The 16476-nt window shown below is 49.7% G+C and overlaps 1 protein-coding gene across 1 annotated transcript in view; it reads left to right on the forward strand.

The window, feature by feature from the left end:
• The window catches only part of PLCG1 (phospholipase C gamma 1), a 1097362-nt gene that overhangs the window by 920791 nt on the left and 160095 nt on the right, over window positions 1–16476 (forward strand). Inside the window, exon 25 of the mRNA XM_069652272.1 lies at window positions 7269–7365. Within this exon, the coding sequence (XP_069508373.1) occupies window positions 7269–7365 (97 nt within the window). The remainder of the gene's footprint in view (window positions 1–7268; window positions 7366–16476) is intronic.

The following is a 16476-nucleotide window of genomic DNA, read 5'->3' on the forward strand; positions in this document are numbered from 1 at the left end:
GAAGAAACTAACAGAAGAAGAAACAGCCATACTGCTGGAGGATTTAAAGGTGCTGCTCGAAAAGGATGCAATAGAGATCGTCCCGGTGAAACAGGTAAACAAGGATATTTATTCAACGTACTTCCTTGTGCCATAGAAAGACCTTACCATGCACCCATTACTAGATCTGCGCCCCGCAAACAAATATGTCAAACCACAGAAGTTTTGCATGACCATGTTTCAGGAGTTGATTCCACTCCTGAAACGGGCAGACTACATGGCGACATTGGACATGAAAGATGCATTCTTTCATATTTCAGTCCTATTTCAGTGCACCCTGCGCACAGAAATTACCTGCGTTTCAAGATGGCGGGAGAACACGAACAGTTCAAAGTACTCCCATTCGATACGGCATCGCCACATCACCAACAGTGTTCACCAAGGTGCTTGTAGTAGTGGCAGCACACCTGCGCAGAAAGTCCATCCCGGTATACCCTTATCTGGACGACTGGCTGATCATCGAGGAATCTCCTCAAAAGGCAAAAAACTATAGACCTTGTTTTCAATCTGTGTTTCTCCATCCAAGAGAAAAAAATCAAGTCTTTTACCCAGCCAAACAAACTATTTCTGGGGGCTATCCTAGAGTCAAAAGAGGAGCTGGCATTCCCCTTGTCGGGGAGAATTTTCATTTTATTGTTGAATTCCACCCACCTTAGAGACCCCCAGCTCTTTTGCTGGACTTTGTCACTTTTTAATTTTAACCTTGGAGTGAGTGTCCTTTTTCTCTCACCCAGGTGTTTTGCTTTGATTTGAACACTGTTTCTTTTGACTTTGGAGTCTGACAAACTCCATAGGCATCATTTGTTTACATTGTGTCACACAGCACCTTTAGTGCATTGACACAGGGAAGTCTTCCAGATTTCCCAAAGGTTTAAATACCTTCTCTTGGTTAAACTACTGTTTTCAAGAGAAGTGAAGTTGACTTTACCTTATATATGAAACTTTCTAGACCCAGCACACACTATCTTACAATAGGGCGCTGGAGCGTTTACTTAGTATCCCCTTTGTCTAGTTCTCATGTAACATTTTTTATGTTACCCAATCTACGATTAATGGCTGGTGGCAGTGGTTTACTTTTTCCTACCATTGTGTGTTTCTACCTCGGCTGCAATTGAAGCTAAAGTAAAGCACCCAGGGGTGCCCATTTTGTCAAAATGACCCGATCTTCTTTTTTCACCATTTCTTGTTGGAAAGGTCCTTCTTGAGATTTACTCTGCGTGCCAAACCAGGTTTGGTCCCTTTGTTCACTTTGTCTTTGGCGGGATTCACTGGTGAAGCCCGCCTCTGGCTCCAGCATGTCTGGCAGGGCAGGAAGTGAGCGAGGTGCCCGAAACTCCCTGAGCTTATGTCCTTGGTTACAGAAATGCTCCCAAAGGTGATTGGCCGGCTGGCTGTCCTTGGAGGACAGCCACCCTGCTGTGTGATTGACAGATAGGCTGCGAATGAATGGGAGAAACCTGCATAAAAGGCGAGGTCTTTTGCTTGAAAGGCAGAGTTGACCCTTGTGTTGGTGAGATCAATCGACCACAAGATGAACTCATCTGGAAATCCTCTCATAGCTGGCTGTACTTCCATTGCTGCGGCAGGAACCGATGGCCAGAGAGAGGAACACCTGAATCGAGTGTGTCGTCTTTAAGTCGGACACAAGCTCCAGGAAGATGCTCCGGACTCCCATGAAGCAGGACTGACCGAGCCTGAGTCACCTCAACAGAGTGCTGGACCCCAGATGCAAGGAAAGTCCACAAGGTATTCGAGATCTGCAGTGGTGCTGTCCGGGAGAAGCTGAAACAGCAAAGTGCCGCGGAGCTGAAGTTTGCCCGTTGCTGCCGCCGACCTTCAAACCGTAGTGCAGGTGTCCCCAGACGTCCTCCCTCTTGTCCCCATGACTGGGGCCCAGGAACACCAGAATCTGCCATACTACAAATGAAACAGAAGCCAGCTGGAACCAATTTCTTCAGACCTAAGGTACTGTAAACTAAGGGGTACTTAACTCTTGTTGTGTAGCCTGCTAGCTCTTAGTTGAGACTTGTCTTGGTTGCTCTTGCAGAGTTGCTTGCAGCTTTTCCCCTCACAAGCCTCCCATCTTGTGGCCCAACAGTTATTTCATTTTCTACAAAGACTTCTAGAACATTGTGCAAGACTTTTTACATACCTTCATGAAGTGCTTCAGCTCCCCTAGACTTTGCTCAATTGAGATTGGATGTCCTGGCTCCCCGAAAGACTTCTAACCTCTGACTTTGTGCTTTAACTATCCCTCAACAAAAATGACGCATTCCATAACTTGAGTAGCTCGGAAAGGGTTAATTTACTTTGCATTGGGGGTTCAAAAGTACTTACCTGCTTAAGAATATTTGTTAACCATTGTTTTATTCCCAATACCTTTTCTTTTTGACACCAAACTCAGTACTGCTCTAAATGTACCAGTATTAATGTCCACACCGTCCTAGTTATTTAAGTCACCTCAGGGTGTAGGAAGTATCTGTATGCCATCCCAAATGGGTATCTACTGCTTTATTGAAACTGAGAGGGTATATTTTTGAAGTATATTTTTGTGTTACATATATTGCTCCCTTCTAAGGAAGGTGTATTCAACTGACTGTTAAATTAATAAATAATTGTTTAATCAAGAAACCTTGAGTGTAAGTGTTTATGTGAATACTTGTCACTGTGAAACTGTTACAACCCTACAGCTCACATTGAGCCCTCTTGAGATAAGCCTGGCTGCTCAGTCACTCTGCCAACTTGTGTAGTACATGCTTGTACCAAAGGTTGGGTTAACTATTGCCATGAGAACAAGGCTAGTGCAGTCTCCCACAGGGTACTGCATACAATCTTGCCTAACAGCCCTCAAGCGAAAGAGTACGAAATATGCTGCTCCAGGTACCTCAATACAAGGTTGGTCGCCAGATAACGGTACGCAATGCAGTGCGCTTACTAGGGGTGATGGCCTCTTACATTTATTTAGTTCCTCGCCTTGCCCTTGCCCCTGCGCATGCGTCCAATGCAGGAATGGTTAGCGAAACATTGGTCTCAGGGAAGCGGACAGTGGGACGATCTAGTGGTTGTTTCGCTAACCCTTGTTCAGGCTCTTCGCTGGTGGTCCAAGGACAACCTGTTAAAAACAAAAACCTTTTCGCGCTCCACCAGCCCAAGCGATCCTAACTACAGACGCCTCACTCGCCGGTTGGGTGGCACACAACCCACGGACAGCGGGCACCCGCTACTGCCCAAAGACATATCAACTTCCTGGACCTCTTGGCAGTCCTCAAGGCTCTTCAGGCCTTTCAGCAACATCTACGGGGTCAGACAGTGCAGGTCCTCACAGACAGCACCAGGGCCATGTTCTATCTGAACATGCAGGGAGACACACACTCTATAAGTCTGTCCAAACTATCCCAGAGGATATGGAGGTGGGCACTCAAGCAGAACATGTTTCAAACATCCCAACATGTTCCAGGGGAACTCAATTCTCTGTCAGGTAAAGCAGACACCCTCTACCAGAGATAGAGATATCAGAGATATCCTAGACGGAATATTCTCACTAAGGAGTCACCACCCACTAGACTTGTTCGCCACAAAGCTAAACACTCAATGCCCAGACTTCGCATCCAGGTTTCCCCAGCGAGGGTGCAAGGGGAACGCCCTGTGGATGAACTGGTCAGTGAAATTTGCTTACGCTTTTCCCCCCACACCACTCCTGAGCAGGTTCGTGCACAAGATGCACAAGGAACAAGTAACCCTAATCCTGGTTGCTCCTATGTGGGCGAGACAGCCTTGGTTTCCACATCTGCTCAAACTGGAGATGTGTGACCCTATCAAGCTACCGTGCCCATACAACATGTTGACACAACACAAGTGGGCATCACTCCACCCACAATCAATGAACTTGGCAGCTTTGCTCCTGAAGTCATAGAGTTTGGCCACTTAAGCCTTCCACAAAGGTGTATGGACATCCTCAGAGGCACGGAAAGCCAGCACCAGACACTGTTATTTTAATAAGTGGAAAAATTGGGTGAGATGGTGAACATCACAATCACTAAACCCATTGGAATGTTCTCCAGCTAACATTCTACACAACATGATTAACTTACTAGACTCAGGCCTAGTATTCAATTCCTTAAAGTTACATCTGGCGGCCCTATCGGCTTCACAGAACAAAGTGTCCTGGTGGAAAGTTCCTGTCATCAAGGCATTCATGGAAGGGGTAAAGAGGCTATTCCCACCAATTTCCAAACCTCCCCCGGTTTGGGATCTCAATGTTGTGCTGTCCAAGCTCATGGAGCCACCCTTTGAGCATATTCACAAAGCCAGCCTAAAGCATCTTCCCTATAAAACTACATTTCATGTAGCTATCACCTCCATAAAACGAGTCAGTGAGCTACAGGCTTTATATGTACAAGACCCCTTTTCATCATACACAAGGACAAAGTTGTCCTCCGAACACATCCTAGGTTTTCACCTAAGTTCATTTCAACGTTCCATGTAAAGCAGTCCATAGAACTTTCGACCTTCTTTCAGAATCCATCAAACTCTGCAGAAAGATGCCTCCATACGCGTGATGTACGTAGGGCGGTCTTGTACTATGTGAACAGAACAAGACCCCTAAGGAAAACAGATCAACTTTGTTTCTACAGCGCCTGGTAGAGAAGGCTATCACATATCAAAGGGTCAAAGGCATTAAACTTTGCTATTTCCTATCCAAAAAGGTTTTACCTTTTACCCCAAGGGCACACTCTACCATCAGAGGCTACCTTAGCTTTCATTTCAAACGTCCCTCTAGACGCCATCTGCAAAGCTGATAGGTGGAGTTGCATCCATACGTTGACACAGCATTACTGCATTGGCACACATTCTAAAGAAGATTCACAGGTGGGACAAACAGTTCTAAAACATCTCTTTGCCGCTGTACCTTCTAACTTCCCACCTCCTTCTCCTGATACTGCTGGTTAATCTATGCAGAGCATGTGATCTAAGCAGATCCACAAACTCCAGAAGGGATACATTACTCACTGTAATCGTATTTCTGGTGCTTGTATCTGCTTATATTCACATGCACCCACCCTTCGTCCCCTACTGGAGTAGAAGGTGCATAGATGTTTTCTGGGTTTTCTGTTTTGCTTTACAACATCTGTACTCACGCTATACTTCATGTCAGAAACAAACAATTTGAGGGACCTCGACGTGTGAAGCACCATAGGTACAGTACACGTCACACTAGGGGTAGTATTACTAATCGCGACCCTATTGACGTCCGTCTTTGAGTATCGAAAACCAATCTTGTAATCTCTGCGACTTTCAATAGATGTCGGACTATGCAGAGCATGTGAATCAAAGCAGATACAAGCACCAGAAATACGATTACAGTGAGTAATGTATCCCATACCTATAATCGTTGAACTGATGCTTGTAGCTGCTTAGATTCACATGCGCCCACCCTTCCTCCCCTTGTTGGGAGTAGAAGGTACATAGACAACATGCACAGCTTCACATTTTTCTCTTTTTTACTAAACACTTAATGCAACCTCAGGTCAGAACCAAAACAATCTGATGACCTTGACATGTGAAGGATCATGGGTACAGTACACGTCACAGTAGGGATAATATTACAAACACGCCCCAACAACGTCCCTTTTTTTAATTCGAAAAATAAGTCATGTAATGCTCTGCATCAACCACTAGATGTTGGCCTATGCAAAGCATGTTAATCTAAGCAGATGCAAGCATCAGAAAGACGATTACAGGTATGTAAAGTTTGTCATATATTTCCTGTACTCGGATGTGTGGACAACCCTTTTCCTGGTATCCTTGTTGTATGTGATGTGTACTACACACCAGTCTACTTACCTCCTAAGTGTAAAGCAGTGCTGCAGTCACATTTACCAGTGAGAGTTTGGCCTAGCTTTAAGGGGTAGCACTGCACACTACAGTCCCTCTGAACCCCACAACAGGTGATTTCAGAAATAACCTCCTAACAAATATACATTTTGTGTTACCCTGTCTTCTTTTCTACACTACTCCCCTCCTAAAATCTAGTCTTCATTGCACGAACGCAGCTACCACTGGGCGAGCCAAATAAAGTTTAAGGATAGTCTGTTTGGATAGATTTGGGAAGTTAGGGCCATGCCCTAAATGCAGGCCTTTGTGGATTCCACTAATCATTGTCCATTGATTTGTTTTTTTTTCTTTTTTCTCTTGGTTTCTTTCTACCAGTCTTTGTGTTCCCATCTTCTTTTCTACTCATGTTATCTCTTTCAAAGGCTCCTTTTGCTTTCATGATGGCAGCATATAAAACCCACACTCCCCTATTTCACTAGGCAGACTCACCTTTGCCACAGTTTAATCTCTTCCCTTTCAATTTTCCCTTTTCTGTATTTTACTCCCCATTTTCTTTGTCTTCCACACCCTGTTTTTTGCCGCAGTCTGCTTTTCCGTCAGCTCGATTTCTCATTTGTCTTATCTTTTCCCCATTATTTTACCTACCCAAGTTATCTATAACCTTTCCTTTCCCATTCTCAACTTTTTCACCTTTTGTCCTTATTTTCCTCGCCTACTTTTCTCAATTTACATCCTTCATTTCTTACTTTATATCATTTGCCTTTTCCCCTCAATATCTAACCATCCATGTTTGCCCTTTTTCCTTCCTGTTCTCGTTTCATGTCCCGTTTGTCATTTTGATCAGCAAGAGTCTCTTCCTTTATGCTCTTTTCCCTCAGAATAAGAAATTGCCAAACAAGCAGCCATTTTTCTCAGAGATAATTATGAGATTGTGACTAAATCTATTCACTATTACATTTGTGAACAGTGTGGATATTTTTCCGGAATTCCGTTGCCAATTTATGAATGTTTTCATGTGTTGGGAGATACTGACAACGAGTCACTTGACTGGCATGGGTTATTAGAAAAAGGGGAAATATAAGGTTTGAGAATATAGCACTGTTTTTCTACTATTAGCTTGTCTGGTTTATGAAATGTTTTCCCGGAAGGCCCCTCCCAGATGAACAACCACTGAGACCTTGAATTGTATTTTGCGTGTTAGACTTTTGACGGTGCAGCATGTACTTCCATAGATATCTGTCTGGGTTTGCAACTGAGTCATTTATCTTTCCATTGTCTTAGCCAGTCTATTGACTGCCAATTGATACGCTGCCCCCCCACACACACAATCGAAACACAGAGTTCAAATCAAGATATCTAGTTAATTTGCTGCTATTTCTTCTTTGCTTTGTCAGCTCACAGAAGGGAAGATGATGGAGAGGCGAAAGAAGATTGCACTGGAGCTGTCCGAACTAGTCATCTACTGTCGCCCTGTACCATTCGATGAAGAGAGTAAGGCGTGGCATGGCATGTTATAAAGCTGCATACCCCCCACCACTCCACCCTGCAGGCCTACAGATGGAACCCACGTTACTGCTCTTCCCTGCTATCCGCTACATCCTCATTTTGTTGCCTACTTTCAATGCCATAATGCACTCTGCCTCACTAGTTTATGCTACTGCCCTTTATACTACCTCATCCTAAGGCCCACCAGAGTATCTTATACAGCTACGTGCCCCACCATCCCATACTACTTTCCTGTCCTACAACCCCATTCTGCTGCTCAACCTACTAACCCATAGTTATGCCTTCCCCACTCTAGCCCATCCTGCTGCCCTCTTCATTCTCTCCAAAGCTACTGTCCTCCCTCCGAATTACATCACTTGCTGCCCCACTAACCCATGTCAAATGTCCCCATGCCCATTTTACTGCCTTAAATACCAATTCATCCAACTACCCGCTCCACTAACCCATGCTACTCTTAAGTCCCGTATCCTCTCCTCCATACTGTATTGGCGTCCCTCAGTAGGGACAGGAGACAGGTCCTTTGTCACCAGAAAAAAACCTTCTTCCCCTTTAAATTTAGAGGCATGGGGGGGGTGGCCCTGGGAGCATGGGCTCCCCTGACTCCAGCCACCAGCCCCACTCCCCAGTCCTCTTTTCCACTCAACAGGAAGGGACTGCTTTCACCAGCGCTCCGGGGTTAGGCCTTCGGCCTTGTAATCCATGCACTCCTCCCCGGAGGACTGTTTTGTTTTTGACTTCTTGTCTTTAGTCAGATAACCTCTGTCCTCTGGCGACCACACTCCTCCGCGGGACAGGTTGACGTCAGAAGGCTCCAGAGGTGTTCAGCCGGCAAGGGACTCTTTCCTACGTCTGACCCCTACGCTCTCTGCCTCCGCTGCCTTGGCCCCGACCATGGCTGGGAGTCCGGTACCGCGTGCGACGTGCTTACACCATGCCGCCAGGCCAAGGGGTCCCTAGATTCTACCGGTGACTGTGCTGAAGAGCCAACAGGCTTTATTAACAGGTCTACACCCGAGGGGCTACGCCCTAGTACCATACAGAGGTCCGAGGGGGTGCCTGTACGCACCACGTATCCCGCAAGGGCGACTCCTCCCCCAGGAGGCGCAAGAGCGGGAGGGAACTTTTGGTATCGAGGCTGCTACAGCTACCAGCCGAGGGGTCGCCAGACACTGTGCTGATGTGCCGTAAGGTTCTATTACCGGGTATACGCCCAAAGGGCTATGCCCTAGTACCGGACAGATGTCCGAGGAGGCACCTGTATGCACCACGTACCCCGCAAAAGCGACTCCTTCCCAAGGAAGCATAGGAGTGGGAGGGGCCTTTCAGGTCCTGGTACCAGGGCAGGTACCAAGGCTGCTACAGCTACCAGCTGTCAGGCCGAGGGGTCGGGAGATCCTAACGGGCACTGCGCTGAGGAGCTGCAAGGTTCAATTACCTGGTCTACACCCGAAGGGCTACGCCCTAGTACCAGACAGATGTCGGAGGGGGCGCCTGTATGCACCACATGCTCTGCAAAGTTGTCTCCGTCCAGGAGGCACAAGCACGGGAGGGACTTTACAGGTTCTTGTACCAGTGCAGATACCAAGGCTGCTACTACAGTGGGGGGCGCCTGTACTCAGCACTATAAAGCGACATCGCCATGGGCAATCTGCCTACCATGCCCCGTCCTGAGGTGCAGGGTAGGCCTCAACATCCACTGCCAGGAGTCTTGGAAGAGGCAGGGCCCAACGCAGCAAGCACCCTGACACAGGCACGCAGTATGCAGCCTGACAAAATGGCCACCGGGCCAGATAAAATGGCGGCTCGGGGAGGCCACCAGGGGGCGCGGGCAAGATGGCTGCCTGATCCATGAGCTCCCTTGATGGCCCCGGGAAAATCGCGGAGACTGAAGAAATAACGGAACGCCCGCTGCACTAAAGCGGAAAAACCGCTGTATGAGATTGCCGTGATCCTGGAGATACCTTCCCGAAGCTTGGGGCTGCCCCCGTCGCCGAGTTCTCCATCGGAGTGTTTTTCGCGCCCCCCCCTCCCCCATCGGGTCCCGAGGCATACGCGGGAGGAGGCCCTCTCGCCGCACCGCCCTCGGCGTGAGAGAAGCGACCTATGCGGCTTGGCGCCCATCCCGGCCAGCCGTCCCTCTTCCGACGCGAGTGCCCAGCGGGGGGAGTCGCGGCCAAGACATCAGACTGCGAGACGTGCGGAGCCCCCGAGAGCCTCTCTGGCCCCTCTGCACCTGCACTACCAGAGCGGCTGGTGATTCTGGGCCGTCGCGCGAGCGCGCCCGGGCCCTCCCCACAGTGAAGCACCATAGACCCGGGGACACGCTGTGTGCCGGTGGAGCACCGCGGAACATCCCGTTCCTGGACCTCACAACCGCCACTATCACCGGCACCCTTCGAGGCCTGGGCCGACGCGGGAGCGCGCCCAGGGGCCCCCTCTGACACACCAGCAGGAGCCAACAAGGCAAGGGGTGAGTTTTTAAGCCCAGCAGTGCCCCAACACCCCAGAGACAACTCCAGTGTGGGGGAGAAGACCCTGGTGGACCCACAGCGGGCGCTCAACGCAGTCGAGGCACACTCCCCCCTATAGGGCAGCCGATCCGCTCGGGGTTGGCCGGGGGTCTGCAGCGGAGACACTACGGAGACGGGGGGAGCCCCGGAGCTCCAATTCTGGGGGAAAGTTCAGTGGACCGTGGGAAAGCCCCTGCATAGCCCAACTGCTGTCACTGGAACACCACCTGGGAACCTGCTCCTAGGGCACCAAGGAGTAAGCCAGAACAGGGGTGGCGGAGTCCGCTCTGGGAGACAGATTGATCCCCCAATAAGTCCAAACAAGTTCAGGCCCCCACGGGCCGGATCAGACTTCAAGCCTGGCGTGAGTGAGACGGGAGGGGAACTCTTGATCAGGAGTAAGACCACTGAGGCCACTGAACGATCGCGGGGACGTTGAAGGGGGATGCAGCCCATGAGCTGGAAGGATGCCTTGGCGAAATATCAATTCTCAGCGGAGATCCCGGAGATGGAGGCCGGACCCCCCTCCGCCCAAGCCCCTGACATGAACGTTATGCAAAACAACATCTAAACGATCCTCGAGGAAATTGGAGGAATGAGAACTGACATGGGGGCTAAACTGGCAGACCTCACTTCTAAAGTCTCTACCCTTGAGGACAGAATAGAGGGGGTTGAGAACAATCGGGTATCCACCGCCATCCTGGAAACACAAATGGACGTAAGATTTAAGGAACTACAGCAACGGGAGGAGGAACTCCGTCGCAAGGTGGACGACATGGAAAATCGGGAACGGAGGACTAATCTCAGGATTTTTGGCCTAGCAGAACCCGAGGGAGAGACCCCGCCGGGTCTGGAGGCAAAGGTTCAAGACATCATTAGGATCGTCCTGGGTTCTGACTTGGGAGAGTCCATCCTAATTGACAGAGTCCACCGAGCTGGAGGAGGCGGAAGGGGTCCACGCTCGGTCCTTGCCAAATTTCACTACTACAGGGACAAAGTGAGGATACTCGAGAGGGCAAGGACCTTGAGGGACATACAATATGACAATTCCAGGGTGGCGATTTACCAGGACCTGTCCGCCCTCACGCTGCAGATGAGGAAAAAATGCTCAGCAATCACCAGGTGGCTACAGGAGAAAGGGGCCCGATATCGCTGGGGTCACCCGTTCTACCTGGAATTTGAATCGCAAGGGGTGCGACAACGCCTCATCACCAAGGAGGATATCCAGAGAGCCACAGATGAATTGGTGGGAGACTCTCCTGGCCCCTCCGGGGACAGGAATGAGACTGGCGGAGACTCTGCCCGGGCTCCCCGGGGTCCCCCCTCGAAGCAGGGGAAACATAAGGTGAAGGGCACACAGAAGTTCCAGAAAACGAGGCACCCACCGCCGATCACGGGGACCCCGTTTGATCTCGCCAGGAGAATAACAGGGTGGTTTGCATAAATGCATTGGCCAATACGGTCGATTGGGGTCTCCTCAGTTGCTAGGGAACCACACACTATCTGTTGAAGTCGCCAGGGTTGGCGGAATGTCTGCTTCATTGATATGCCTTGCTGTTTGGGTCCTTTTTGGGGGGAGAGAATCCGGGGGTGAGAAGTGGTGTGGGGGATCCTGGAGTACGAGGGGTGCCCTCGATGGTCCTCCGGTGCCGGCAAATGTCGGGTGTTGTCTTTTGGTTAATGCCACTGTTGGCAAAGTTTATGTTTAACTGATGTATTTGAACATTCGAGGCTCCCCTATGCGGAGTCGACAGCTCAATGTCCTCTCATGGGGGTGGCGGATCGGGGGCTCCCGAGGTTGGTGTCCGCTCCCCGGCATCCGCTCTAAGTCAAAGCAAGACACAGGTGACACCTCATGAGCGGCATGGGGGGGGAAGACAGCAGAGTGGGTCCCCACATGGGGATCATAATCCTGACCAAGTTCGGGAAGAGTATTCTTAACGCAAAAGTTGACGGGCATGTTCCGTATCATCTAATCTCCCGGGGTCTGGGTAGCAGCCCTGGTGGTTCATTAACCAATCCTGATGCTTGTCGGGCAAGGAAGACGAACGCCTTACACAAGGGGTAAGGGAGATGGGGTAGAAGGGAAGGGGTGGGGGAGGGATATAGGAAACGGGGACACCACACCATGGCAAGGGGACTCAATTCAATTGATGAAGCGGGGGGAACTTATTGAAACTTCACAGGGTAAAATCAGCGACGATCATGGCTGAGTGAAGGATTGGTACGCTCAACGTCAAAGGACTAAACTCACACAACAAGAGGTCTCTTACAAGTAACATGTTTTGCAAACAGAAGCTGCTGGTCCTCTTCTTGCAGGAAACACACTATAAGAGGGGGGCTGAATCGGAGATAAAGGGGAAGGATATTGGTAGGAACTTCTGGGCCTCACACAAGTCTTCCAAGAAGGAGGGGGTGGATATTCTCTTGGGTAAATCATTCCATCTCACCGATGTAGAGACGAAAAGGGGCTTTGGGAGTAGATTTCTGGGGATCAAGGGCCTGTCCCAGGGCATGAGGGTTACGTTAGCCACCTTGTACGCCCCAAATACGGGCCAAATCAAATTCCTCCACAAAATCCTTGAAGTCATGGATAATTGGGCGGAGGGAGCCATGATTCTGGGGGGGGACTTCAACCTTATTTCAGACCCACATCTGGATTGGTGGTCGGTCAGAGGGGTCGTGCCAAAAGCCCCCACTAGGGACAATCTAGCATTGAGAGACCTCTTCCGGGAATATTATTGGGTTGATGTTTGGCGGAAATGTAATCCTACCCCGGGGGGCTACACATTCTTCTCCCCTCCCCATCAAACATACACCAGAATTGACTTAATGTTGATCTCAGAAGAAGGAGGGGAGAGGTTGGAAACTCTATGGTCGAATCGGTAACCTGGTCGGATCATGAACTCCTTGTCATGGAGTGGCGACTACAGGACACCCCGAAAACGTATAGATGGCGCTGTAACGATACCCTCATGAGAGATCAGGTCTTTAAAGAGTTTCTAAGGAAAGAGATGGAAAATTACTTCACAACAAATGACACCGGGGAAATCCCAATGGTCACCGTCTGGGAGGCGGCTAAGGGCACATTCAGGGGCCTCCTAATTGCTGAGGGTTCGGCCAAAAAACGAGAGAGAGCACTAATAGAGTCCAAACTCTGCGACGACCTGCGGGTCCTGAGGGCCCAGCTCACGAACGATAACACAGACCGCGAAAACCTTCTGAGTGAAATGAGGGACAAGAGGCAAGCCCTGCTTGCGACTCTAATTGGGGAGGTGGTAAAAAAAAATGAGATACACGAAACAGAGATACTACGAAAGGGGAGATAGGGTCGGTACCCTCTTGGCACACAGGTTGAGGGGAAACAGAGCGGGTAGGAGAATAGAGAAGATCAGAGATGACACTGGTAGTACCCAAACAAAAACAGGGCCTATAGCCGAAGCCTTCGCAAACTTCTACAAGGCTCTCTATATCAAACAGGAAGGCGAGCCTTTGGATAGCATAAAAAGCTACCTGAAGGACCAGCCTCTCCCAAGACTTACGGATCTTGAGAGGGAAACACTGGAAAAAGAGATAACTGGGGAAGAGGTGGAAGAGGCCATTAAGAAACTGAAGGTAGGCAAAACCCCGGGGGGAGATGGCTACACGGCTGATTTCTACAAACAGTACCAATCAGTGTTGATACAGCCGCTCACCAAACTCTTTCCCCACATTAAATCTTCAGACACTATCCCGCCGACATTCCTGCAGGCCATAATCACGGTGATCCCTAAGCCCGGTAAGGACCCAGCGGAGTGTGGCTCGTATAGGCCCATCTCGCTACTAAATACGGACGCAAAGATCTTTACTAGGATCCTTGCAACACGCTTAGAAAAATATCTTCCTCGATTGATCCACCCAGATCAAGTCGGTTTTGTGATGCATAGACAGGGGGCCGATAGCATGCGCAAAACCCTACACATACTAAGTTCAAAGGAAGTTAGGGTGAAGGGCGCACTTCTTCTGTCCCTAGACGCAGAAAAGGCGTTCTATAGAGTAAGCTGGACCTTCATGGAAAATGTCCTATCATCTCTGGGAATTGGACCCAAATGGCTAGGATGGATGAGAGCCCTTTATTCGCACCCCTCAGCAAAAATCACCGTGAACGGATGTGAATCCGAACCTATCCCACTGGAAAGGGGCACAAGACAGGGGTGTCCACTCTCCCCCCTTATATACGCCCTAGTAATGGAGCCCTGGGCCATAGCCATCAGGGGAAACAATAAAATCCAGGGTGTCAATATGGGTAAAGCCAACTGTAAAATAACCCTCTTCGCGGACGATGTCCTGCTCTATCTCTCCAACCCCTCCCAATCAGTTCCCGAGGTACTAGATAGCTTAGAACAATATGGGTCCCTCGCAGGTTACAAGATAAACCTAGATAAATCAGTGGCGTTCCCAGTGGGCCAACTTAACGACGAAGAGAAACAATATATTGAGGGCCTCCCGCTCTGTAGGCAACCTGAGGGATTCTGCCACCTGGGGATCCAAATACCTTCGGATCTGGCCGATCTTTTTACTGCAAATTACCCTCCCCTTTGGTTGGCGGTCAAGAGAGACTTGGAACACTGGTCGAAATCTGGCATCTCGTGGATGGCGCACCTTAACTCCATCAAGATGGTCATCCTCCCCAAATTTTTATACTTATTCCAAATGCTGCCGACTCAGATCCCGAAGCTGTTCCTCCTAGAGATCAAGCGCACTCTCCTCCGCTACCTTTGGGCGGGAAAATCCCACAGAATTGCATACGACACCCTGATAAGGCCCAAAGACGAGGGCGGAGTTAACTTCCCTGACCTGGACCAGTTGCGAGTCCTAGTAGATCACTTGACAACGGGCCCTAAGAAACAGTGGGTAGAACTGGACAATCTGCTCTTTTCCCCGGTCACGCTAGATGAATGTCTCTGGGTCCCGAAGGTTAGGATTCCAAAAAGGGTATTGAGACACCCAGTCCTAGGGGTGATATGGACTATATGGAAGGATGGGGGCTATCTTAGGTGGCTCACAACGTGGCCTTCGCACCTGAGTTGCATATGGGCTCCCCCACTCTGGGAGGGTATCAATGAGCCTCTGGCCTTCCAGCAGTGGTACGAGGCAGGTCTTTGTAGAGCCGGTCAGCTCTGGACGGATGGGGCGTTCATATCCTTGGAGGATCTGAAGGATGCCCTCGGCCTTCCCAATCTCTCCCCCTTTCGATACCTACAACTAAAGGGTGCCTTGACCGAAGGTAGATGGGGAGACACTCTCAGGAGGGAGATAACAGATTTCGAAAAATTTATTATTACACACAAGGGGACGAAGGGGGCTATATCACGGCTCTACGGCTTTTTTGCTGTTCTCCATCCCGCGAGACCCCCCACCTTCCCAGACACAGTTGGAGAGGGACCTAAGCACTCCCATAACGGAGAAAAGATGGACCAAGATATGTAGGTAGGCCAGCCGCTCCACAGCCGCCCCCCAGTACTGTCACCAGGCTCTAAAGCTGATCCATAGATGGCATTACCCCCCGCAAAGAATAGTTAGAATGAGAGCGGGTTATGATCCCCATTGTTGGAAATGCCACACAGAAATAGGGGACTATGTACACATGTGGTGGAAATGTCACACGGCACAAACCTACTGGAGAGAAGTCCTCTCTTGGATAAAAGAGGTAGATGGAATGGATAGGACCCAAACCCCTGGCTAATACTGTTCGGCATTGAAGTTGAGGGGGGTCCAAAGGTGAAACATGACCACATGGTACACGTCATGCTAGTAGCGGCCAGATGTTGTTGGGCCCAAAAGAGGAAGTCACCCCGAGCTCCGGGGTAGGGGGAATGGATTTCTAAAGTACGGGCGATTTATGATATGGAATTCTTGACCAACCTGATAGACGAATCCAAGTCCAACATCGAAGGCCTGTGGCTCCCATTCTTCGACAAATATGGGAAAACTGCCTGATAGTCTACGACTGACCTGGACAGTCTTTTAGATCTGGACACTGCCTTCTCGACACCTCCGCTAGGCCCTATGGGGCCCTGTTAAAATGTGGAACATTCCTCCTTCAGCCTGGCCCTGGCAGTTTGAGCTACCCCCCCCAGGGGGGGCCACCTTGTACTTGTGAGTTTGAACTTCGTGAAAGGACACGCTGAACCCTGCTGATATCGCTAATTAATGTATCATGGTGTGGGAGAGGGTGGGGGGTGGGAATGATGGGGCGGGGATGAAAAGTTGTGAACATTGATCTTTTGTTTTTTCTTTTTCCAAATGATGTAGCACTGTTTTGTTAATGTCACGATTATAAAGACTCAATAAAACCAAATTTTCAAAAAATGGCGGCTCGTCCGACACATCCCCCTTTGGGGAACAGGTAGGGGAACGAGTTTCCAGGTGGGACTGGTCTTCACTAAGTACGGGGCCCATGGCATACCCTTCATTGTTGCAGGATCGATACACCCTGCAGACAGAAGGCAGAGTGGGTTCAGGCCACAGTACCCTCAAGGCTCCGCACCTCCAAGCGCTCCACCGGCCTGTGACGATGGGTTTTCTTGAAAAGCCATGACCCTCA

This window comes from Ambystoma mexicanum, chromosome 3p, assembly GCF_040938575.1.
Source record: "Ambystoma mexicanum isolate Mex_15411 chromosome 3p, UKY_AmexF1_1, whole genome shotgun sequence".
NCBI classification, from domain to species: Eukaryota; Metazoa; Chordata; class Amphibia; order Caudata; family Ambystomatidae; genus Ambystoma; species Ambystoma mexicanum.